The sequence below is a fragment of the Oncorhynchus gorbuscha genome, linkage group LG04 (assembly GCF_021184085.1).
Source record: "Oncorhynchus gorbuscha isolate QuinsamMale2020 ecotype Even-year linkage group LG04, OgorEven_v1.0, whole genome shotgun sequence".
NCBI lineage: Eukaryota > Metazoa > Chordata > Actinopteri > Salmoniformes > Salmonidae > Oncorhynchus > Oncorhynchus gorbuscha.
In genome coordinates this window covers 79283765-79308439 of record NC_060176.1, presented here as the reverse complement: position 1 = coordinate 79308439, position 24675 = coordinate 79283765, and the positions used below count along the sequence as shown (strand labels likewise).

Genomic DNA, 24675 nt, shown 5'->3' with positions numbered 1-24675 from the left:
TTCCTGGAGATCTACAGTCCCTGTGGGTTGTCAGTCCAACCCTCTTCCTGGAGATCTACAGTCCCTGTGGGTTGTCAGTCCAACCCTAATTTAACACACCTGATTATATTAATTAGCTGCTCAACAAAGACGTTAACTAGCTGAATCAGAACCGCTAAATTAGGGTTGGACTGAAAACCTACAGGACAGTAGATCTCCAGGAAGAGGGTTGGACTGAAAACCTAGATGGCAGTAGATCTCCAGGAAGAGGGTTGGACTGAAAACCTACAGGACAGTAGATCTCCAGGAAGAGGGTTGGACTGAAAACCTACAGGACAGGTGATCTCCAGGAAGAGGGTTGGACTGAAAACCTACAGGACAGTAGATCTCCAGGAAGAGGGTTGGGCAGCTCTGCATTACATCTCCTGACGAATCCAGAGGGACCTTATTGAAGCACACTGGATTCTGACCATTGGCAGAACCATAGTAGAAACTATTAGTCTGTGCCAAGACTTGTTTTGTTATGAACAGAGCTTCTCCAGTCCAGTTGAATATCTGTTTCAGCACCAGCGTTGATTCAAAAGGCTGACCACAACACGCAGTGACCGAGAAGCTTGGCACCGTCACGTCATTACATAATAAATACTGCCTTTTAAATCCAGTCCAATTCCTGCCCACGTGCACTGTGGGTAACAGCAGCAGTCTTCCTGTCTCACAGCCCCTGTGTGTTCTGGGAGTTGGAGGCCTGGGCTGGCACTCCGGGGTGAAGTTTCCCCTAGGTACAGATCTAGGATCAGCGGTGAGCCCCCCCTCCCCCGAATTCTAACCTTAACCGTTAGTACAAACCATTAATACAAAACTTACCCCAGATCAGTGCCTAGGGACAACTTTACCCTACTCCTGGGCTGGCCCCTCAGTAGCAACAGCGATGTTGCTCTGGTCCTGGAGCAGTAGCTGTGCAGGAGGACATAGAAACACCACCATGACAGTGATGTTATCACTAGAGCCTGCTGCCTTGGCGTGAGCTACTAGCTCCTGGGCCACTCGCTCCCCTAGTACACCCTCTGAGATCTCTTCACACCCGGCCCCCTCCACGGCCCCCTGGGGTTCCCCCTGCTCCCGTAGCGTCCCGAGAACCAGAGCCGGGACCTCTGCGGGCCGGACGACGTCGAAGAAACCGTCGCAGGCCAGGAGGATGTAGTCCTCGTCTCCGTGTAGCCGTGTGGAGGAACAGTCAGCGTCGCCAGAGACATACGGCTTCTGGTCAAAGTCCCCTGGGAAGGAGGTGTTGTGTCAGTGTGTAGAGGCAGCGGTTCACAAGTAAAGTAAAAGAGACTGGTTATTAGATGTGTTGAGTATTATTGGATGTGCACCGTCCTGGCTTGCATATCAGTCTGTGCTCATCAGTTCAGTATAAATATGAACATACAGTTACAGGCATCAAAATAGAGACGGAGGATTGCAAAGAAAGCCATTTCAAGACAGAGGTTACCAAGGTAACAGTGGAGGCATGTTGAAGAAGAAGAAGAGCAGAGTTGTTTTTTTTTTTTCCTGGGGTGTTGTTTCAACCACCACAAGGTTGGGTTCCACTCACCTATGGCCCTAGAGACGGCGTAGGTTCCGTTGACACGCCAACAGCCCATGAAGACGATGCATCCACCCAGGCCTTCTATACGCTGCTTCTCATCCTATAGGAAGACAGCAGTGGAGAGATGTTTAGCACTGTGTGTATGTGTGTGTGTGTCCCATAGGGCGGTGCACAACTGGCCCAGCGTCGTCTGGGATAAGGGAGGCCGGCATTGTAAATATGAATTTGTTCTTAACTGACTTGCCTAGTTAAATAAGGGTTAAAATAATAAATAAAGTGTGTGTGACCTCTCTGTCAGGCTTGTGTGGGTCCATCAGAGGGATGTCTTGTCCCCGTCGGACCAGCATGCTCTGGGAGTCTCCCAGCCACGCCACATGAAGCCACTCCCCTTGCAGCAGCACCGCCACGCCTGTAGTGCCGCTGCGAAGACGCTGCAGACACAACACAGACAGACACACCCCCGTCACACAGACAGACACACCCCCGTCACACAGACAGACACACCCCCGTCACACAGACAGACACACCCCCGTCACACAGACAGACACACCCCCGTCACACAGACAGACACCCCCGTCACAGACAGACACACCTCCGTCACAGACAGACACACCCCCGTCACACCCCGTCACACAGACAGACACACACACCCCGTCACACAGACAGACACACCCCCGTCACACAGACAGACACACCCCCGTCACACAGACAGACACACCCCCGTCACACAGACAGACACACCCCCGTCACAGACAGACACACCTCCGTCACAGACAGACACACCCCCGTCACACCCCGTCACACAGACAGACACACACACCCCCGTCACACAGACAGACACACCCCGTCACACAGACAGACACACCCCGTCACACAGACAGACACACCCCCGTCACACAGACAGACACACTCCCGTCACAGACAGACACACCTCCGTCACAGACAGACACACCCCGTCACACAGACAGACACACACACCCCGTCACACAGACAGACACACCCCCGTCACACAGACAGACACACCCCCGTCACACAGACAGACACACCCCCGTCACACAGACAGACACACCCCCGTCACACAGACAGACACACCCCCGTCACATAGACAGACAACCTTCCCAGCATCCAACACATTCACATCATAGAGGATGAGAGGATTGTCCAGTCCTACCCAGCCTAACCTTCACATCATCCCAATCTCCACCATGTCTATTGCTTACCGCTCTCTAGGCTTTCCAGATAAAAGCCCCAATCTCCACCATGTCTATCTATTGCTTACCTCTCTCTAGGCTTTCCAGATAAAAGCCCCAATCTCCACCATGTCTATTGTTTACCTCTCTCTAGGCTTTCCAGATAAAAGCCCCAATCTCCACCATGTCTATTGTTTACCTCTCTCTAGGCTTTCCAGATAAAAGCCCCAATCTCCACCATGTCTATTGCTTACCTCTCTCTTGGCTTTCCCTCTCAACATGTCATCAGTGCGAGTGAAGGCTGTCTTGAAGGCAGTGGCCGGGTCGCTCTGCAGCTCCTCCTGCTGGCTGAGAGTGACGTGCAGGTGGGTGGCGGCATAAATAGCAGCGTCCACGCCGCCATGCCCGTCAAACACAGCATAGTAACCACGCTCCACACCGTCCTACAGGAAGAGGTACAGGAAGCAGTCAGAGGTTCAGCCAATCAACTTGCAGTAAGAAAGAAGTGCTCCAATAAATGGAACCGAGAAACGAAGTCCCAAATGGAACCCTTCCTCTTCTCCTTCCATGGAAGTAGATCTGTAAGCTGGAAGATCCTCCCCTGAACTGCTTATACCCAGGTAAATGACTTAAATGTAAATGTAAATGTAGAGGGTAAACTACCAACTCCAGAGGGTAAACTACCAACTCCAGGGGTAAACTACCAACTCCAGGGGTGTAGAGGGTAAACTACCAACTCCGGGGGTAAACTACCAACTCCAGGGGTGTAGAGGGTAAACTACCAACTCCAGGGGTGTAGAGGGTAAACTACCAACTCCAGGGGTAAACTACCAACTCCAGAGGGTAAACTACCAACTCCAGGGGTAAACTACCAACTCCAGAGGGTAAACTACCAACTCCAGAGGGTAAACTACCAACTCCAGGGGTGTAGAGGGTAAACTATCAACTCCAGGGGGTAAACTACCAACTCCAGGGGTGTAGAGGGTAAACTATCAACTCCAGGGGATAAACTACCAACTCCAGGGGTGTAGAGGGTAAACTACCAACTCCAGGGGTGTAGAGGGTAAACTACCAACTCCAGGGGTGTAGAGGGTAAACTACCAACTCCAGGGGTGTAGAGGGTAAACTACCAACTCCAGGGGTGTAGAGGGTAAACTACCAACTCCAGGGGTGTAGAGGGTAAACTACCAACTCCAGGGGTGTAGAGGGTAAACTACCAACTCCAGAGGGTAAACTACCAATTCCAGAGGTGTAGAGGGTAAACTACCAACTCCAGGGGGTAAACTATCAACTCCAGAGGGTAAACTACCAACTCCAGAGGGTAAACTACCAACTCCAGAGGGTAAACTACCAACTCCAGAGGGTAAACTACCAACTCCAGGGGTAAACTACCAACTCCAGGGGTGTAGAGGGTAAACTACCAACTCCAGGGATGTAGAGGGTAAACTACCAACTCCAGAGGTGTAGAGGGTAAACTACCAACTCCGGGGGTAAACTACCAACTCCGGGGGTGTAGAGGGTAAACTACCAACTCCGGGGGTAAACTACCAACTCCGGGGGTGTAGAGGGTAAACTACCAACTCCAGGGGTGTAGAGGGTAAACTACCAACTCCAGGGGTGTAGAGGGTAAACTACCAACTCCAGGGGTGTAGAGGGTAAACTACCAACTCCGGGGGTGTAGAGGGTAAACTACCAACTCCGGGGGTAAACTACCAACTCCGGGGGTGTAGAGGGTAAACTACCAACTCCGGGGCTGTAGAGGGTAAACTACCAACTCCGGGGGTAAACTACCAACTCCGGGGGTGTAGAGGGTAAACTACCAACTCCGGGGGTAAACTACCAACTCCGGGGCTGTAGGGGGTAAACTACCAACTCCAGAGATGTACATTTACATTTAAGTCATTTAGCAGACGCTCTTATCCAGAGCGACTTACAAATTGGTGCATTCACCTTATGACATCCAGTGGAACAGCCACTTTACAATAGTGCATAGAGGGTAAACTACCAACTCCAGGGGTGTAGAGGGTAAACTACCAACTCCAGGGGTGTAGAGGGTAAACTATCAACTCCAGGGGTGTAGAGGGTAAACTATCAACTCCAGGGGTGTAGAGGGTAAACTATCAACTCCAGGGGTGTAGAGGGTAAACTACCAACTCCAGGGGTGTAGAGGGTAAACTATCAACTCCAGGGATGTAGAGGGTAAACTATCAACTCCAGGGGTGTAGAGGGTAAACTATCAACTCCAGGGGTGTAGAGGGTAAACTATCAACTCCAGGGGTGTAGAGGGTAAACGATCAACTCCAGGGGTGTAGAGGGTAAACTATCATCTCCAGGGATGTAGAGGGTAAACTATCAACTCCAGGGATGTAGAGGGTAAACTATCAACTCCAGGGATGTAGAGGGTAAACTACCAACTCCAGGGATGTAGAGGGTAAACTACCAACTCCAGGGATGTAGAGGGTAAACTATCAACTCCAGGGATGTAGAGAGTAAACTATCAACTCCAGAGGGTAAACTACCAACTCCAGGGGTAAACTACCAACTCCAGAGGGTAAACTATCAACTCCAGGGGTAAACTACCAACTCCAGGGGTGTAGAGGGTAAACTATCAACTCCAGGGGTGTAGAGGGTAAACTACCAACTCCGGGGGTGTAGAGGGTAAACTACCAACTCCAGAGGGTAAACTACCAACTCCAGGGGTAAACTACCAACTCCAGAGTGTAAACTACCAACTCCAGGGGTGTAGAGGGTAAACTACCAACTCCGGGGGTGTAGAGGGTAAACTACCAACTCCAGAGGGTAAACTACCAACTCCAGGGGTTAACTACCAACTCCAGAGTGTAAACTACCAACTCCAGGGGTGTAGAGGGTAAACTACCAACTCCAGAGGGTAAACTACCAACTCCGGGGGTGTAGAGGGTAAACTACCAACTCCAGAGGGTAAACTACCAACTCCAGAGGGTAAACTATCAACTCCAGGGGTGTAGAGGGTAAACTATCAACTCCAGGGATGTAGAGGGTAAACTACCAACTCCAGGGATGTAGAGGGTAAACTACCAACTCCAGGGATGTAGAGGGTAAACTATCAACTCCAGGGATGTAGAGGGTAAACTATCAACTCCAGGGGTGTAGAGGGTAAACTATCAACTCCAGGGGTGTAGAGGGTAAACTACCAACTCCAGGGGTAAACTACCAACTCCAGGGGGTAAACTATCAACTCAAGAGGGTAAACTATCAACTCCAGAGGGTGTAGAGGGTAAACTATCAACTCCAGGGGGTAAACTATCAACTCCAGGGATGTAGAGGGTAAACTATCAACTCCAGGGGGTAAACTATCAACTCCAGGGGTGTAGAGGGTAAACTATCAACTCCAGGGATGTAGAGGGTAAACTATCAACTCCAGAGGGTAAACTATAAACTCCAGGGATGTAGAGGGTAAACTATCAACTCCAGGGGTGTAGAGGGTAAACTATCAACTCCAGGGATGTAGAGGGTAAACTACCAACTCCAGGGGGTAAACTACCAACTCCGGGGGTGTAGAGGGTAAACTACCAACTCCAGGGATGTAGAGGGTAAACTACCAACTCCAGGGGTGTAGAGGGTAAACTACCAACTCCAGGGGGTAAACTACCAACTCCAGGGGTGTAGAGGGTAAACTACCAACTCCAGGGGTAAACTACCAACTCCAGGGGTGTAGAGGGTAAACTACCAACTCCAGGGGTGTAGAGGGTAAACTATCAACTCCAGAGGGTGTAGAGGGTAAACTACCAACTCCAGGGATGTAGAGGGTAAACTACCAACTCCAGGGATGTAGAGGGTAAACTATCAACGCCAGTGGATGATCAAGATACGACGAACAACCACCGATATAAACCAAAACCAAGGATTTATAGAACTGGATTATTGGCATTTGATCGCATTTTAAATGTCAGCCTACGGGGAAGTTAGGCCTACGGGGAAGTTAGGCCTACGGGGAAGTTAGGCCTACGGGGAAGTTAGGCCTACGGGGAAGTTAGGCCTACGGGGAAGTTAGGCCTACGGGGAAGTTAGGCCTACGGGGGAAGTTAGGCTTACCAACTGTACATGATTCTCCTCGCTAGCAAAAAGGCAGGCGCGATTAGAACTCTGATCAAGAAAATAAGCAATGTTGAGCTTTGATCAATGTTGAGCTTTGATCAATGTTGAGCTTTGATCAATGTTGGCAACGCAATAAGAGGGTAAAAGCTATTTCCCCACATAAAAAGGCGTGTACATGACAGTGGTGTGTATTCATGGGTGCTGAGCTTCACAATTATTTATTTTAGGAAAAAAATATATATAATTATAAAGAATGTACAGTGTATTTGGAAAGTATGTCAGACATGTTCTACCTTTACGGTACATTAGATCCTTATTCTAAAATGTATTAAATATTTGTTTTCCTCATCAATCTATTCTCCCCAATTTCGTGAAATCCAATTGGTAGTTACAGTCTTGTCCCAAATTTTGTGGCGTACTCATTTTTAAATGGACATAAATCGTTTAGGTATTCACCCTTTTTCCGCGGCATCCAATTGGTAGTTACAGTCTTGTCCCATCGCTGCAACTCCCGTACCGGACTCGGGAGAGGCGAAGGTCGAGAGCCATGTGTCTTCCGAACCACGACCCAAGCTGCACTGCTTCGTGACACACCGCTCGCTTAACCAGGAAGCCAGCCTCCCCAATGTGCTACACAGCCTGGGATTAAAACGAGAGTCTGTAGTGATGCCTCTAGCACTACAATGCAGTGCTTTAGACTGCTGCGTCACTCGGGAGGACCCCCGGCTTCCATCATTCATAAATGGAAAAAAATGTGGAACCACCAACATTCTTTCTAGAGCTGGCCGCCTGGCCAAACTGAGCAATCGGGGGAGAAGGGCCTTGGTCTGGGAAGTGATCAAGAACGCGATGGTTAATCTGAAAGAGCTCCAGAGTTCCTCTGTTGAGATGGGAGAAACTTCCAGAAGACAACCATCTCTGCAGCATTCCACCAATCAGGTCTTTATGGTAGAGTGGCCAGACTGAAGCCACCCCTCAGTAAAAGGCACATGACAGCCCACTTTGAGTTTGCCAAAAGGCACCTAAAGGACTCTCAGACCATGAGAAACAAGATTCTCTGGTCTGATTAAACCAAGATTGAACTCTTTGGCCTGAATGCCAAGCATCATTTCTGGAGGAAAAACCTGGCACCGTCCCTACGGTGAAGCATAGTGGTGGCAGCATCATCATGCTGTGGGGATGTTTTTCAGCGGCAGGGACTGTGAGACTAGTCAGGATTGAGGGAAAGATGAACGGAGCAAAGTACAGAGAGATTCTTGATGAAAATCTGCTCCAGAGCGCTAAGGACCTGAAAGTTCACATTCGAACAGGACAACAACCCTAAGCACACAGCCAAGACAACATAGGAGTGAGTAGGAGTGGCTTTGGGACACGTCTTTGAATGTCCTTGAGAGTGGCCCAGCCAGAGCCCGGACTTGAACCCGATCTATAATCTCTGGAGAGGCCTGAAAATAGCTGTGCAGTGACACTCCCCATTTAACCTGACACAGCTTGAGAGGATCTGTACAGAAGAATGAAATACAGGTGTTCCAAGCTTGGAGTGTCATACCCAAGAAGACTTAAGGCTGTGATCACTGCCAAAAGGTGCTTCAACAAAGTACTGAGTCAAGGGTCTGAATACTTATGTAAATGTGATCGTTATTTATTTGTCACTGAGCATAATTTCAGGTCTGCTGAGTGCAAACTTGATCGTTTGAATTCATTTAAAAACTTGAATTCTGTGCAACTTCCAGCGCACGTTTACTGTGAACACTGAGGCTGTACCTGCTTTAAGTTACAGTTTTACTGTGAACACTGAGGCTGTACCTGCTTTAAGTTACAGTTTTACTGTGAACACTGAGGCTGTACCTGCTTTAAGTTACAGTTTTACTGTGAACACGGAGGCTGTACCTGCTTTAAGTTACAGTTTTACTGTGAACACTGAGGCTGTACCTGCTTTAAGTTACAGTTTTACTGTGAACACTGAGGCTGTACCCGCTTTAAGTTACAGTTTTACTGTGAACACTGAGGCTGTACTTGCTTTAAGTTACAGTTTTACTGTGAACACTGAGGCTGTACCCGCTTTAAGTTACAGTTTTAATGTGAACACTGAGGCTGTACCCGCTTTAAGTTACAGTTTTACTGTGAACACTGAGGCTGTACCCACTAAGTTACAGTTTTACTGTGAACACTGAGGCTGCACCCGCTTTAAGTTACAGCTATAACAGCGGCCAAGTAGGCTACTGTGGCTACTTGATCATAATCATAACTTGATCATAACTTCCAGCGCACGTTTACTGTGAACACTGAGGATGTACCTGCTTTAAGTTACAGTTTTACTGTGAACACTGAGGCTGTACCTGCTTTAAGTTACAGTTTTACTGTGAACACTGAGGCTGTACCTGCTTTAAGTTACAGTTTTACTGTGAACACTGAGGCTGTACCTGCTTTAAGTTACAGTTTTACTGTGAACACTGAGGCTGTACCTGCTTTAAGTTACAGTTTTACTGTGAACACTGAGGCTGTACCTGCTTTAAGTTACAGTTTTACTGTGAACACTGAGGCTGTACCTGCTTTAAGTTACAGTTTTACTGTGAACACTGAGGCTGTACTTGCTTTAAGTAACAGTTTTACTGTGAACACTGAGGCTGTACCTGCTTTAAGTTACAGTTTTACTGTGAACACTGAGGCTGTACTTGCTTTAAGTAACAGTTTTACTGTGAACACTGAGGCTGTACCTGCTTTAAGTTACAGTTTTACTGTGAACACTGAGGCTGTACCTGCTTTAAGTTACAGTTTTACTGTGAACACTGAGGCTGTACCCGCTTTAAATTACAGTTTTACTGTGAACACTGAGGCTGTACTTGCTTTAAGTTACAGTTTTACTGTGAACACTGAGGCTGTACCCGCTTTAAGTTACAGTTTTAATGTGAACACTGAGGCTGTACCTGCTTTAAGTTACAGTTTTACTGTGAACACTGAGGCTGTACCCGCTTTAAGTTACAGTTTTACTGTGAACACTGAGGCTGTACCCACTAAGTTACAGTTTTACTGTGAACACTGAGGCTGTACCTGCTTTAAGTTACAGTTTTACTGTGAACACTGAGGCTGTACCTGCTTTAAGTTACAGTTTTACTGTGAACACTGAGGCTGTACTTGCTTTAAGTAACAGTTTTACTGTGAACACTGAGGCTGTACCTGCTTTAAGTTACAGTTTTACTGTGAACACTGAGGCTGTACTTGCTTTAAGTAACAGTTTTACTGTGAACACTGAGGCTGTACCTGCTTTAAGTTACAGTTTTACTGTGAACACTGAGGCTGTACCTGCTTTAAGTTACAGTTTTACTGTGAACACTGAGGCTGTACCCGCTTTAAGTTACAGTTTTACTGTGAACACTGAGGCTGTACTTGCTTTAAGTTACAGTTTTACTGTGAACACTGAGGCTGTACCCACTTTAAGTTACAGTTTTACTGTGAACACTGAGGCTGTACCCGCTTTAAGTTACAGTTTTACTGTGAACACTGAGGCTGTACCCACTAAGTTACAGTTTTACTGTGAACACTGAGGCTGTACTTGCTTTAAGTTACAGTTTTACTGTGAACACTGAGGCTGTACCTGCTTTAAGTTACAGTTTTACTGTGAACACTGAGGCTGTATATGCTTTAAGGTACAGTTTTAATGTGAACACTGAGGCTGTACCCACTAAGTTACAGTTTCACTGTGAACACTGAGGCTGTACCCACTAAGTTACAGTTTTACTGTGAACACTGAGGCTGCACCCGCTTTAAGTTACAGTTTTACTGTGAACACTGAGGCTGTACCCGCTTTAAGTTACAGTTTTACTGTGAACACTGAGGCTGTACCCACTAAGTTACAGTTTTACTGTGAACACTGAGGCTGTACCCACTAAGTTACAGTTTTACTGTGAACACTGAGGCTGCACCCGCTTTAAGTTACAGCTATAACAGCGGCCAAGTAGGCTACTGTGGCTACTTGATCATAATGTAGGCCGACCAAAGTGACTATGGAGAAAATGAAAATGACATTTTAACATTGAAATAGTTGTACATAACAGCCTGTATTAGCAGCCAATGTGTGGTGTTCAATGTAGGCCGACATTCCATGAGACTTTTGGAGAAAAAAAATCACGCAGGGCTTGACATGAACCTGTTTATCCACTTGTCCTTCAGACAAGGTGGTGACTGAACATGTTGTGTTGTTTGCTGCAAGAAAACCATTTACAATTTAATTTTTTTTTTTTTTTAATTTACCTTTATTTTACTAGGCAAGTCAGTTAAGAACAAATTCTTATTTTCAATGACGGCCTAGGAACAGTGGGTTAACTGCCTGTTCAGGGGCAGAATGACAGATTTGTACCTTGTCAGCTCGGGGATTCGAACTTGCAACCTTTCGGTTACTAGTCCAACACTCTAACCACTAGGCTACCCTGCCACCCCAAATTATGCTACCCTCTACCTATTGGCTACTTAGCTTATTCAAGCCTGTCTCAAAATACAACACTGCCCCTTTAAGAAAAACAATAAAAGCTCTTTACCTGATTCGCTTTTCAATGATATCTAGAAATATACACGTTTTTGTGCTCTTCAGCCCGTACGGGAGTTGTAGCGATGAGATAAGATATTTCTATTTTAAAATGTTACCCCTTTTTCTCCCCAATTTCGTGGTATCCAATTGTTTTAGTAGCTACTATCTTGTCTCATCGCTACAACTCCCGTACGGCCTCGGGAGAGACGAAGGTCGAAAGCCATGCATCCCCTGAAAACACAACCCAACCAAGCCGTACTGCTTCTTAACACAGTGCGCATCCAACCCAGAAGCCAGCCGCACCAATGTGTTGGAGGACACCTTGGGGGGGGCAGGAGAATTAACGAAGAGGAAACTCAAATTAACTTTGATCACTCTTATTTGAATTTCTTCATTGCAAAAAAAGTGCCACGAGAAGTACTGGATCCGGTCAAATAGGTTCCAGAACGAAACCATCCACAACGGCAAGGTGACTGTTCCTGTTAAGCACTGGTTAGGGCAGAGGGGAAGGGGTATGAAGAGAATTGGGTCCAGCTGAGATAAACTGTTTATAACAGAGTTATTACCTTGAGGCCAGTGAGTGTGTTGAAGTCAGGGAGGGTCACATGGCGATCCTCCATCTTCCTTCGAGTGTTCCTGATGGCGTGGGCGGAGCACATGAGGAAACGGGAGGGTCCTATTGGGAGAGGGGAGGGGAGATTCTGATGCCAAGCCACACCCACCTCTCGAAGCTTATTGAGAAACAGCCGCTGGACGGGCTCCGATTGGAGCACTTAGGACGAGAGGGGAGGGGCCAGAGGAAATTCAGTTAGGTCTCTGGTAATCCAGATGAGAATGTTCTCCATATTGTAGGACACATATCCAAGCCTTTCAGACTTACACAAGTGTCTAGGGGTTCATTGGTATTGGGAGATGAAACCCCAGGGGTTAAAGGGTGGTCAATGGACACACACACACACACACACACACACACACACACACACACACACACACACACACACACACACACACACACACACACACACACACACACACACACACACACACACACACACACACACACACACACACACACACACACACACACACACAGTGATGGAACTGGCCAGCCTGGCTAGCGGACTGCAATTTAGTCTTTTACTGGGTGACTTTCACTTTGACCTTTTAATAGAAAATGACTCAAGGTATCTTTGCTTTTACTCAAGTATGACAACTGGTTACATTTCCCCGCCACGGCAAACACACACAGAGAAGGGGACGCTCTGCTGGACACAGGTGGTGGTCTGTATCACAGATGACATCATGAGTCCGAACTCACAAACAACTTCCTGTTCCTCTCCTTGCTGCTGTTCGGTTTCCTGGGGGAGGTGGAAAGGTGAAAGGTCAGCCTTCAGCAGCTCAGCCAAAGCTGCGTGGCACATGGCTGCATTCAGTGTTGAAGGAGCGTCTCTGCATTGAGAGGAGAGAGAGAGTCCTTATGAGTGAACACCATAGAGAATGTTAGAGGTCTCTAGTGGACAAAGGTATAGGCAGCAACATTGAGGGCTTCTACCATTTTACTGTAGTGGTACTTCCAACTTCTTTTGGTTAATCCTCCCTGGTGACCCCGTTGGGAGTCTATGTCCAACCAGGTCATCAGGAGGAATGAAGAAGAAAAAAAACAGACAACTTCAAAATGGATATTGCCTTAATGGCGCTGCCTATGCTGTCATGGACGCTATATAACACTACAGATACAAAGAGGAGTCCTCTATCTCTCTCTATGGTAAACACACACAGCCAAAATTAAACAAAGCTAAACAGCACACACACACATCTGTAAATTCTCTGTACGAGATTAGAGTCCTGCCAGGGTGGAACAGGGGACTGATACATGCTCAGGAGGAAACAGGAAGTGGGTAGAACAATAGTGATTCTACAGACAGGAAATTAGGTCATACAAACAGGAAGTGCCTCAGAGTCAGAAGACAGAAGCAAAAGAGGACACACTATCAGAGACCTAACTCTTATGGCCTGGCACATTGTTGTCTAGAGCTCCTCTGGCCTGGCCTGGCACATTGTTGTCTAGAGCTCCTCTGGCCTGGCCTGGCACATTGTTGTCTAGAGCTCCTCTGGCCTGGCACATTGTTGTCTAGAGCTCCTCTGGCCTGGCACATTGTTGTCTAGAGCTCCTCTGGCCTGGCCTGGCACATTGTTGTCTAGAGCTCCTCTGGCCTGGCCTGGCACATTGTTGTCTAGAGCTCCTCTGGCCTGGCCTGGCACATTGTTGTCTAGAGCTCCTCTGGCCTGGCCTGGCACATTGTTGTCTAGAGCTCCTCTGGCCTGGCCTGGCACATTGTTGTCTAGAGCTCCTCTGGCCTGGCACATTGTTGTCTAGAGCTCCTCTGGCCTGGCACATTGTTGTCTAGAGCTCCTCTGGCCTGGCCTGGCACATTGTTGTCTAGAGCTCCTCTGGCCTGGCACATTGTTGTCTAGAGCTCCTCTGGCCTGGCACATTGTTGTCTAGAGCTCCTCTGGCCTGGCCTGGCACATTGTTGTCTAGAGCTCCTCTGGCCTGGCCTGGCACATTGTTGTCTAGAGCTCCTCTGGCCTGGCCTGGCACATTGTTGTCTAGAGCTCCTCTGGCCTGGCCTGGCACATTGTTGTCTAGAGCTCCTCTGGCCTGGCCTGGCACATTGTTGTCTAGAGCTCCTCTGGCCTGGCACATTGTTGTCTAGAGCTCCTCTGGCCTGGCACATTGTTGTCTAGAGCTCCTCTGGCCTGGCCTGGCACATTGTTGTCTAGAGCTCCTCTGGCCTGGCCTGGCACATTGTTGTCTAGAGCTCCTCTGGCCTGGCCTGGCACATTGTTGTCTAGAGCTCCTCTGGCCTGGCCTGGCACATTGTTGTCTAGAGCTCCTCTGGCCTGGCCTGGCACATTGATGTTTAAATCTCTGACATTTGTTGTTTTCAATACTACTGTTTTTGAAAACAATTTACTTGACACCCAGCAAAAGAAGACGTTATGACACGGTCATAACCGCTGACAACGTGTCATAACTTGTCATAATATGGTCATAACAACACTCATCACACACATATTTAGACCTGATGTGACATAGATTGTGTTATTTTATGGCTGGTTGTGAAACCTACATAGTGTCAAAACCCAAATGTATTCAAATGTGTTTTTTTCCCTGTCAAGACATTTCCTTTTTGTTTGAAAGTTCATTTCTTAAGTCCTCTGTTGTTGCTGTAATTCATTCTTTACAGTCATGATCCCCCCCTCCCCCATCATATTTTAAATAACTTGTAGAACATTCCCTTTATGACACTGTCAAGAAGCATTATGACATCATAATCACATAAGCCAGATAGGCCAATCACGTACAAGCCCTTATATATCAGTCAACATTTACATTTACATTTAAGTCATTTAGCAGACGCTCTTATCCAGAGCGACTTACAAATTGGTGCATTCACCTTATGACATTCAGTGGAACAGCCACTTTACAATAGTGCATCTAAATATTTTAAGGGGGGGTGAGAAGGATTACTTTATCCTATCCTAGGTATTCCTTAAAGAGGTGGGGTTTCAGGTGTCTCCAGAAGGTGGTGATTGACTCCGCTGTCGTGGCGTCGTGAGGGAGTTTGTTCCACCATTGGGGAGCCAGAGCAGCGAACAGTTTTGACTGGGCTGAGCGGGAACTGTACTTCCTCAGTGGTAGGGAGGCGAGCAGGCCAGAGGTGGATGAACGCAGTGCCCTTATTTGGGTGTAGGGCCTGATCAGAGCCTGGAGGTACTGAGGTGCCGTTCCCCTCACAGCTCCGTAGGCAAGCACCATGGTCTTGTAGCGGATGCGAGCTTCAACTGGAAGCCAGTCAACAAAGAGGGTGTCTTGTCCTGCTCCTGAAATCTGCTCCGACATTCATCCCAGTTATCAGCAAACAGAGCATTGGGGTTGGTGCATGTTTGCACAATTACAATGATTTCATAAAATGTTATGTAATATAAACATACTGTTGACACACGGGCTACGGTGTAATGGAATGTTTTGCCTCGTGTGGTAGGTTTAGTGGTGTTTTGACACTCTTATGTAGGTGTCATAACCAGCCATAAAATAACACAATATATTTCACAACAGGTGTAAATATGTGTCATGACAGTGTTATGACCATATTATGACAAGTTATAGTCAGCTGTTATGACATGTGACGTGGTTATGACATTGTCACAACATGTTATGACGCTGGGTGTCAGTTAAAGTGTTACCCAGCTGGGTAAATATCCCTGAAGTGTGATCAGAGGCAGTTTACATACAGCCCTCCCTGTGGCTGTGTTGCTTTCTCTTCGTAACGATCTAGCTAACTACTCTTCGTAACTATCTAACTGCTCTGCGTGACTATCTATCTAACTGATCTTCGTAACTATCTGACTACTCTTCGTAACTTTCTGACTACTCTTCGTAACTATCTGACTACTCTTCGTAACTATCTGACTACTCTTCGTAACTATCTGACTACTCTTCGTAACTATCTGACGTAACTATCTGACTACTCTTCGTAACTATCTGACTACTCTTCGTAACTATCTGACTACTCTTCGTAACTATCTGACTACTCTTCGTAACTATCTGACTACTCTTCGTAACTATCTAACTACTCTTCGTAACTATCGGACTACTCTTCGTAACTATCTGACTACTCTTCGTAACTATCTAACTGCATATTCTCTCATTTCCTTTCTCCCTCTCCTTGTTCTCCCTCTTCTCTTTCTCCATCCCCCTCTCTCACTCTCTCTCTGTGATAGACAGCCCTGTAACTCAGCCCCTCTACTCACGCAGGGTATAATGAACAGGACAGGACACAGAGATATGAGGATCAGCTTGCTGCTGCACAACAGGAATGTAAACAATGCGGTCTGCAAGCTGCAGCATCAACACCACCGGGGTCATGTTCATTAAAGCAAACCGGAACAAAACATTTTTCAACTGAAAATGAAAACAAGTGATTCTTATTGGACCAGGTAGTCCTATACCTAGACAGATACACACACACACACACACACACACACACACACACACACACACACACACACACACACACACACACACACACACACACACACACACACACACACACACACACACAGTCTGTCGTCAGCTTGTCCACACACACACCTGGTGTTGAGTAGGCGTAAGCCCAGATCCAGGCTCTCTCCTCTTAGTTCGTCCAGGGTGACCTTCCTGCTGAGGGGGTTGAGAGGCAGGGGGTCTTCAGGACCCAGCGGAGCAGGGAAATCCTCTAGGAACCTCCTCAGGCACCCCCGCACCACCTCCTCCTCCATGACACCACCCATACCTGAACTTGGAACACACACACACAGCATACCATTCAGGGGTTGGTACCGGTTCAGGGAACGGAACTGAGAAAAAAAAAGGAATTGGAATTGAAACAGAACCCGGGAATGAAAGGCGCACAAAAACAATAGAACATTCAAAATGGGTGAATCTTTCCTTTAACTCAAGGTACTTTGCAAAAGTAGCTCACTACATCCAAACTACAGTAGTGTGTAGTTCCAGTAGCTAGCTACACCGCTACATGGTAAAACAGTAGTGTGTAGTTCCAGTAGTTAGCTACATGGTCAAACAGTAGTGTGTAGTTCCAGTAGTTAGCTACATGGTCAAACAGTAGTGTGTAGTTCCAGTAGTTAGCTACATGGTCAAACAGTAGTGTGTAGTTCCAGTAGTTAGCTACATGGTAAAACAGTAGTGTGTAGTTCCAGTAGTTAGCTACACCGCTACATGGTAAAACAGTAGTGTGTAGTTCCAGTAGTTAGCTACACAGCAAAACAGTAGTGTGTAGTTCCAGTAGTTAGCTACACCTCATATATATATATATATATATAACACATTGAATATTTACATTTACATTACATTTAAGTCATTTAGCAGACGCTCTTATCCAGAGCGACTTCCCTTTGAACATGGTGGTAATTAATGACACGTTGGATGGTGTAACAATAAACCCAGTCACTACAAAGATGCAGGTGTCCATCCTAACTTAGTTGCCGGACAGGAAGGAAACCGCTCAGGGATTTCACTTAAGGACTATGTTGACTTTTGTTGTTCGAATTTTTCTTCCACTTTGACAGAGTATTTTGTGTAAAAGTTTGTGTAAAATTACATTTTAATCCCACTTTGTAACAGAATGTGGAAAAAGTAATGGGGTGTGGGTGCCTTTCTGAAGGCACTGTAACTTTTTACTTTTTTAAAAATGATTTCTCATTGATATGAAATCAAAATTTGTGGATTTGGCTATTTCAGCAACATCCATTGCTGACAGGTCTATAAAAACGAGCACACCGCCATGCAATCTCCATAGACAAACATTGGCAGTGGAATGACCTTACTGAAGAGCTCAGTGACTTTCAACGTGGCACCGTCATAGGATGCCACTTTTCCAACAAGTCAGTTCGTCAAATTTTTGCCCTGGTAGAGGGCAAAACGCCGGATGCTGAAGCGCATAAAATGTATCTGTCCCCGGTTGCAACACTCACTACCTAGTTCCAAATTGCAGATGGAAGCAACATCAGCACAATAACTGTTCGTCAGGAGCTTAAAAAAATGGGTTTCCATGGCCGAGCTGCCGCACACAAGCATAAGTTCACCATGCCCGATGCCAAGCGTCGGCTGGAGTGTTGTAAAGCCTCCATTGGACTCTGGAGCAGTGGAAACGTGTTTCACCAACTGGCAATCCGAAGAATGAATCTGGGTTTGGTGGAATGCTTAGTGTCCATATGCATAGTGCCAACTGTAAAGTTTGGCGGAGGAGGAATAATGGTCTGGGGCTGATTTTCATGGTTCGGGCCCCTTAGTTCCAGTGAAGGGAGATCTTAAAGCTACAGCATAACAATGACATTCTAGACAATTCTGTGCTTCCAACTATTTTCCTGTTTCAACATGACAATGCCCCTGGGCACAAAGCGAGGTCCATACAGAAATGGTTTGTCAAGATCGGTGTGGAAGAACTTGACTGGCCAGCACAGAGCCCTGACCTCAACCCCATCGAACACCTTTGGGATGAATTGGAACGCTGACTGCAAGCCAGGACTAATCACCCGACATCAGTGTCCGACAACAGCAAATGGGAGACCAACTCCTTATTAATGCCCATGACTTTAGAATGAGATGTTTGACGAGCAGGTGTCCACATACTTTTGGCCATGTTTACACTGCTGCTACTCTCTGTTTATCTTATATGCATAGTCACTTTAACTATACATTCATGTACATACTACCTCAATTGGCCCGACCAACCAGTGCCCCCCGCACATTGGCTAACCGGGCTATCTGCATGTTTTTATTTCTTTACTTGTTCACCTAATACATATTTTACAGTATTGGTTAGAGCCTGTAAGTAAGCATTTCACTGTAAGGTCTACTACACCTGTTGTATTCAGCATTTCACTGTAAGGTCTACTACACCTGTTGTATTCAGCATTTCACTGTGAGGTCTACTACACCTGTTGTATTCAGCATTTCACTTTAAGGTCTACTACACCTGTTGTATTCAGCATTTCACTGTGAGGTCTACTACACCTGTTGTATTCAGCATTTCACTGTAAGGTCTACTACACCTGTTGTATTCAGCATTTCACTGTAAGGTCTACTACACCTGTTGTATTCAGCATTTCACTGTAAGGTCTACTACACCTGTTGTATTCAGCATTTCACTGTAAGGTCTACCTACACCTGTTGTATTCAGCATTTCTCTGTAAGGTCTACTACACCTGTTGTATTCAGCATTTCTCTGTAAGGTCTACTACACCTGTTGCATTCGGCGCACGTGACAAATAAACTTTGATTTGATGTAGTGTAGCTTTAGCAAGGGGCTCGTGGTCACCTGTGTGTGCGTAGCTTAGGAACAGAAATAGAGGAAATATTGTGCACATGATGTGAATTAATGTTTAATAATACAATAATTTAACACAACATGACGATTAAAAAAATCACTGATGAGACTTGCGTGTATTTGACAAAATGTTTCTGTTAGGCCATTCGATGTCTACATTCCTAGTTGCAAAATCTATTTGCTATATATTATACCGTCAGAGATGCAGTCTGAGTCTCCACAAACAACATGTTTGATTTTATTTCCTGCTTTGCAACAACAACAAAAAAAGAAGCACAAACTACTTTCAAGCTACAGTACGACACGATAACATTTCTTACCTTGGCCTATCTTCTTCAGGGCACTCCCTTTACTAGCTCGCTACTGGACTGGGCTAGACAACTACACGCCCTTCCAAGACTGACACAAAAATAGTTTAAAGTCATGGAAGTCCAGAAGAAGCGTGGCGACGTGAAAACGAACCACTTTGTTCGAAGCCCGCTAATACACTGAATATTGCGCATATCACTGAGTTGTATAGATCATGGGCTTGCTCGTGGTGGGCACAGGCTCATTTTGAGACTATGATCTGTGTTTGGCTGCGTAGACACTACGGGAATTTAACGTTCCTGAACACCAGACTCCGACTGGCCGAGCACACCACAGACCATGGGAGAATCTCAATGGAACACTACATGCGTCCTCGCTCTGCGCCTCCTCAAAACCTATTGGAGGAGAAGGTTAGAGGGGCGGGACCTCTGGCTTCCTTAATCCAATGGGTTTTCAGCAGGAGAGAGAGGACACGAGGATGTCACATTTGAGATTCTACCATGGTCTGTCATGCGCTCTGCAAGTCGAGTCCAATGTTCAGGAACGTTAAATTCCCGTAGTGTCTACGCAGCCAAACACAGATCTATGAACATATTAGATAAGTCTCAAAATGGGCAAAATCTCAACCGTTTATAGGGTATATAAAATACGAGCCTTTGGAAGCCTAAACTGAACGAAACAGATGTTGTAGAAGGCTGGCCAGACGAGACAAACGAAAGCCTATTCAGTCTGGGTTATTCAGAAAGATTTGCACTTCAGTAAATGTGACACTCCCTCACAGGACACTAACATTAGCCACGTTTCCATTAACTTGTCCTGTGATTTTTTTTTGTGTCGACATTTAGAATATTCGGCATATACAATAGATGGTACAATATACATGCTGCGATGCGTTTCCGTTGAACTGTCGTGTCGATAAAAACAGCTGGACGTAATGACCTCACACACACACACACACAAAACTTTTTCGCTGAAACCCAGTGTCGAATAAAATTAAGTCGTGGATGTGTTTCCATCATCCATTTAGGCATATTGCGCATTAATACATTTGCGACTGCCTGTATGTACCTGTATGTATACCAGGGTTCCCCAACTGGCAGCCCCCAGGCCGAACTTGGCCCACACACGGTTTTATTTGGCCCCCAAGTTTTCTGAGCAAAGAAAATAATACTATTGTTTGAATTTTTATTGTGACATAACATACTGTATAATTTGGTTTTAAATCAAAAAGTCCTATATCATGCTGTTTGTTACAGGGCGAATAATAAATTACACAGCTGGCAATTTCAAAATGCATGTACAGTGGGGCAAAAAAAGTATTTAGTCTGCCACCAATTGTGCAAGTTCTCCCACTTAAAAAGATGAGAGAGGCCTGTAATTTTCATCATAGGTACACTTCAACTATGACAGACAAAACGAGGAAAAAAATCCAGAAAAATCACATTGTAGGATTTTTAATGATTTTTTTTTTGCAAATTATGGTGGAAAATAAGTATTTGGTCAATAACAAAAGTTTATCTCAATACTTTGTTATGTACCCTTTGTTGGCAATGACAGAGGTCAAACATTTTCTGTAAGTCTTCACAAGGTTTTCACACACTGTTGCTGGTATTTTGGCCCATTCCTCCATGCAGATCTCCTCTAGAGCAGTGATGTTTTGGGGCTGTTGCTGGGCAACACAGAGTTCCAACTCCCTCCAAAGATTTTCTATGGGGTTGAGATCTGGAGACTGGCTAGACCACTCCAGGACCTTGAAATGCTTCTTACGAAGCCACTCCTTCGTTTCCCGGGCGGTGTGTTTGGGATCATTGTCACGCTGAAAGACCCAGCCACGTTTCATCTTCAATGTCCTTGCTGATGGAAGGAGGTTTTCACTCAAAATCTCACGATACATGGCCCCATTCATTCTTTCCTTTACACGGATCAGTTGTCCTGGTCTCTTTGCAGAAAAACAACCCCAAAGCATGATGTTTCCACCCCCATGCTTCACAGTAGGTATGGTGTTCTTTGGATGCAACTCAGCATTCTTTGTCCTCCAAACACGATGAGTTGAGTTTTTACCAAAAAGTTTGATTTTGGTTTCATCTGACCATATGACATTCGCCCAATCTTCTTCTGGATCATCCAAATGCTCTCTAGCAAACTTCAGATGGGCCTGGACATGTACTGGCTTAAACAGGGGGACACGTCTGGCACTGCAGGATTTGTGTCCCTGGCGGCGTAGTGTGTTACTGATGGTATGCTTTGTTACTTTGGTCCCAGCTCTCTGCAGGTCATTCACTAGGTCCCCCCGTGTGGTTCTGGGATTTTTGCTCACCGTTCTTGTGATCATTTTGACCCCGAAGGGTGAGATCTTGCGTGGAACCCCAGATCGAGGGAGTTTATCAGTGGTCTTGTATGTCTTCCATTTCCTAATAATTGCTCCCACAGTTGATTTCTTCAAAAAAAGCTGCTTACCTATTACCTATTGCAGATTCAGTCTTCCCAGCCTGGTGCAGGTCTACAATTTTGTTTCTGGTGTCCTTTGACAGCTCTTTGGTCTTGGCCATAGTGGAGTTTGGAGTGTGACTGTTTGAGGTTGTGGACAGGTGTCTTTTATACTGATAAGTTCAAACAGGTTCCATTACTACAGGTAACGATTGGAGGACAGAGGAGCCTCTTAAAGAAGAAGTTACAGGTCTGTGAGAGCCAGAAATCTTGCTTGTTTGTAGGTGACCAAATACTTATTTTCCACCATAATTTGCAAATAAATTCATAAAAAATCCTACAATGTGATTTTCTAGGGGGAAAAAAATCTCATCTTGTCTGTCATAGTTGAAGTGTACCTATGATGAAAATTACAGGCCATTCTCATCTTTTTTAAGTGGGAGAACTTCGATACTGTGAACCATCAGATCCTCCTCTCCACCCTCTCCGAGTTGGGCATCTCCGGCGCGGCCCACGCTTGGATTGCGTCCTACCTGACAGGTCGCTCCTACCAGGTGGCGTGGCGAGAATCTGTCTCCTCACCACGCGCTCTCACCACTGGTGTCCCCCAGGGCTCTGTTCTTGGCCCTCTCCTATTCTCGCTATACACCAAGTCACTTGGCTCTGTCATAACCTCACATGGTCTCTCTTATCATTGCTATGCAGACGACACACAATTAATCTTCTCCTTTCCTCCTTCTGATGACCAGGTGGCATCGCATCTCTGCATGTCTGGCAGACATATCAGTGTGGATGACGGATCACCACCTCAAGCTGAACCTCGGCAAGACGGAGCTGCTCTTCCTCCCGGGAAGGACTGCCCGTTCCATGATCTCGCCATCACGGTTGACAACTCCATTGTGTCCTCCTCCCAGAGCGCCAAGAACCTTGGCGTGATCCTGGACAACACCCTGTCGTTCTCAACTAACATCAAGGCGGTGGCCCGTTTAGGTTCATGCTCTACAACATCCGCAGAGTACGACCCTGCCTCACACAGGAAATAATCCAGGCACTTGTCATCTCCGTCTGGATTACTGCAACTCGCTGTTGGCTGGGCTCCCTGCCTGTGCCATTAAACCCCTTCAACTCATCCAGAACGCCGCAGCCCGTCTGGTGTTCAAAGTTCTCTCACGTCACCCCGCTCCTCCGTTCTCTCCACTGGCTTCCAGTTGAAATCCGCTACAAGACCATGCCTACGGAGCTGTGAGGGGAACGGCACCTCAGTACCTCCAGGCTCTGATCAGGCCCTACACCCAAACAAGGGCACTGCGTTCATCCACCTCTGGCCTGCTCGCCTCCCTACCACTGAGGAAGTACAGCTCCCGCTCAGCCCAGTCAAAACTGTTCGCTGCCCTGGCCCCCAATGGTGGAACAAATCCGGAGACACCTGAAACCCCACCTCTTTAAGGAATACCTAGGATAGGTTAAGTAATCCCTCTCACCCCACCCCCCCTAAGTTTTAGATGCACTATTGTAAGTGACTGTCCCACTGGATGTCATAAGGTGATTGCACCAATTTGTAAGTCGCTCTGGATAAGAGCGTCTGCTAAATGACTTAAATGTAAAATGTAAATGTAACTTGCACAATTGGCTGCTGACTAAATACTTTTTTGCCCCACTGTAAGTGGTAGAACAATGTTTGAAAGTGTTGATTGTTTGAAATATCTGATTTTGAGGATAGATTCGAAATACATTTTTGGAAAGCTAATTATTGATTATATTAATAAAACAATTAACTATAAACTTGGGTTACTATACAGATCTAAGAGTGTTGGGCCAGTAACTGAAACGTCGCTGGTTCGAATCCCCAAGTCGGCAAGATGGAAAAATCTGCCGTTCTGCCCTTGAGCAAGGCAGTTAATAATTTGCGGGTTATTTCATTATTATTATTAGACAGTTGCATTATTGTTGTTTTTTTTCTTTTAAACTCTTTAAAACAAGATGGTGGATCAAGAGATTTCATCCTTGGATCTGAAATAGCCTAATTGGATGGTGAAACTCCTGTAAAGAAAAAAGACAATCGTTTGTCCTGTATTTTTATAGTTGAAAACTAGATTTAGCCAGCAGTAGGCATTAATAATGAAATGTGGAGTGGATGATTTTGTTTCCAATCTTTTGAACATTTCTCCTATTACGGCCCTGTCCCAATACACATGTTGCTCTCTCCCAATACACATGTTACCCTGTCCAAATACACATGCTGCCCTGTCCCAATACATATGCTGCCCTGTCCTATTACACATGCTGCCCTGTCCCATTACACATCCTACCCTGTCCCATTACACATCCTACCCTGTCCCATTACACATCCTACCCTGTCCCATTACACATGCTGCCCTGTCCCAATACACATGCGCCCTGTCCCAATACACATGCTGCCGTGTCCCATTACAAATGCTGCCCTGTCCCAATACACATGCTGCCCTGTCCCATTACACATGCTACCCTGTCCCATTACACATGCTACCCTGTCCCATTACACATGCTGCCCTGTCCCATTACACATGCTACCATGTCCCAATACACATGCTACCATGTCCCAATACACATGCTACCATGTCCCAATACACACGTCACAGTGATTTTTTGGGGGGGCGACATTGCTTTTGTCTAATTAACTGGGTCAATGGAAACCCGCCTACTGATGAA

General features: G+C 46.2%; 1 protein-coding gene across 2 annotated transcripts; it reads right to left on the bottom strand.

Moving 5' to 3' along the window:
- Positions 1 to 19844, bottom strand: ppm1f (protein phosphatase, Mg2+/Mn2+ dependent, 1F). Of its 2 annotated transcripts, none has more exons than XM_046348177.1 (8): positions 19572 to 19844; positions 16518 to 16698; positions 12678 to 12808; positions 11926 to 12131; positions 3012 to 3200; positions 1855 to 1998; positions 1574 to 1667; positions 1 to 1253 (listed from the first exon to the last, which is right to left on the bottom strand). In XM_046348177.1, the coding sequence occupies exons 2-8, from the start codon at positions 16694 to 16696 to the stop codon at positions 874 to 876; spliced, it is 1323 nt and encodes a 440-aa protein (XP_046204133.1). In that variant the 5' UTR covers positions 16697 to 16698; positions 19572 to 19844; the 3' UTR covers positions 1 to 873. The 2 variants fall into 2 exon arrangements, with proteins under 2 accessions (XP_046204133.1, XP_046204131.1); XM_046348175.1 differs by having other exon boundaries at positions 16518 to 16703; positions 19572 to 19843.
- Between the last annotated feature and the right edge of the window lie 4831 nt (positions 19845 to 24675).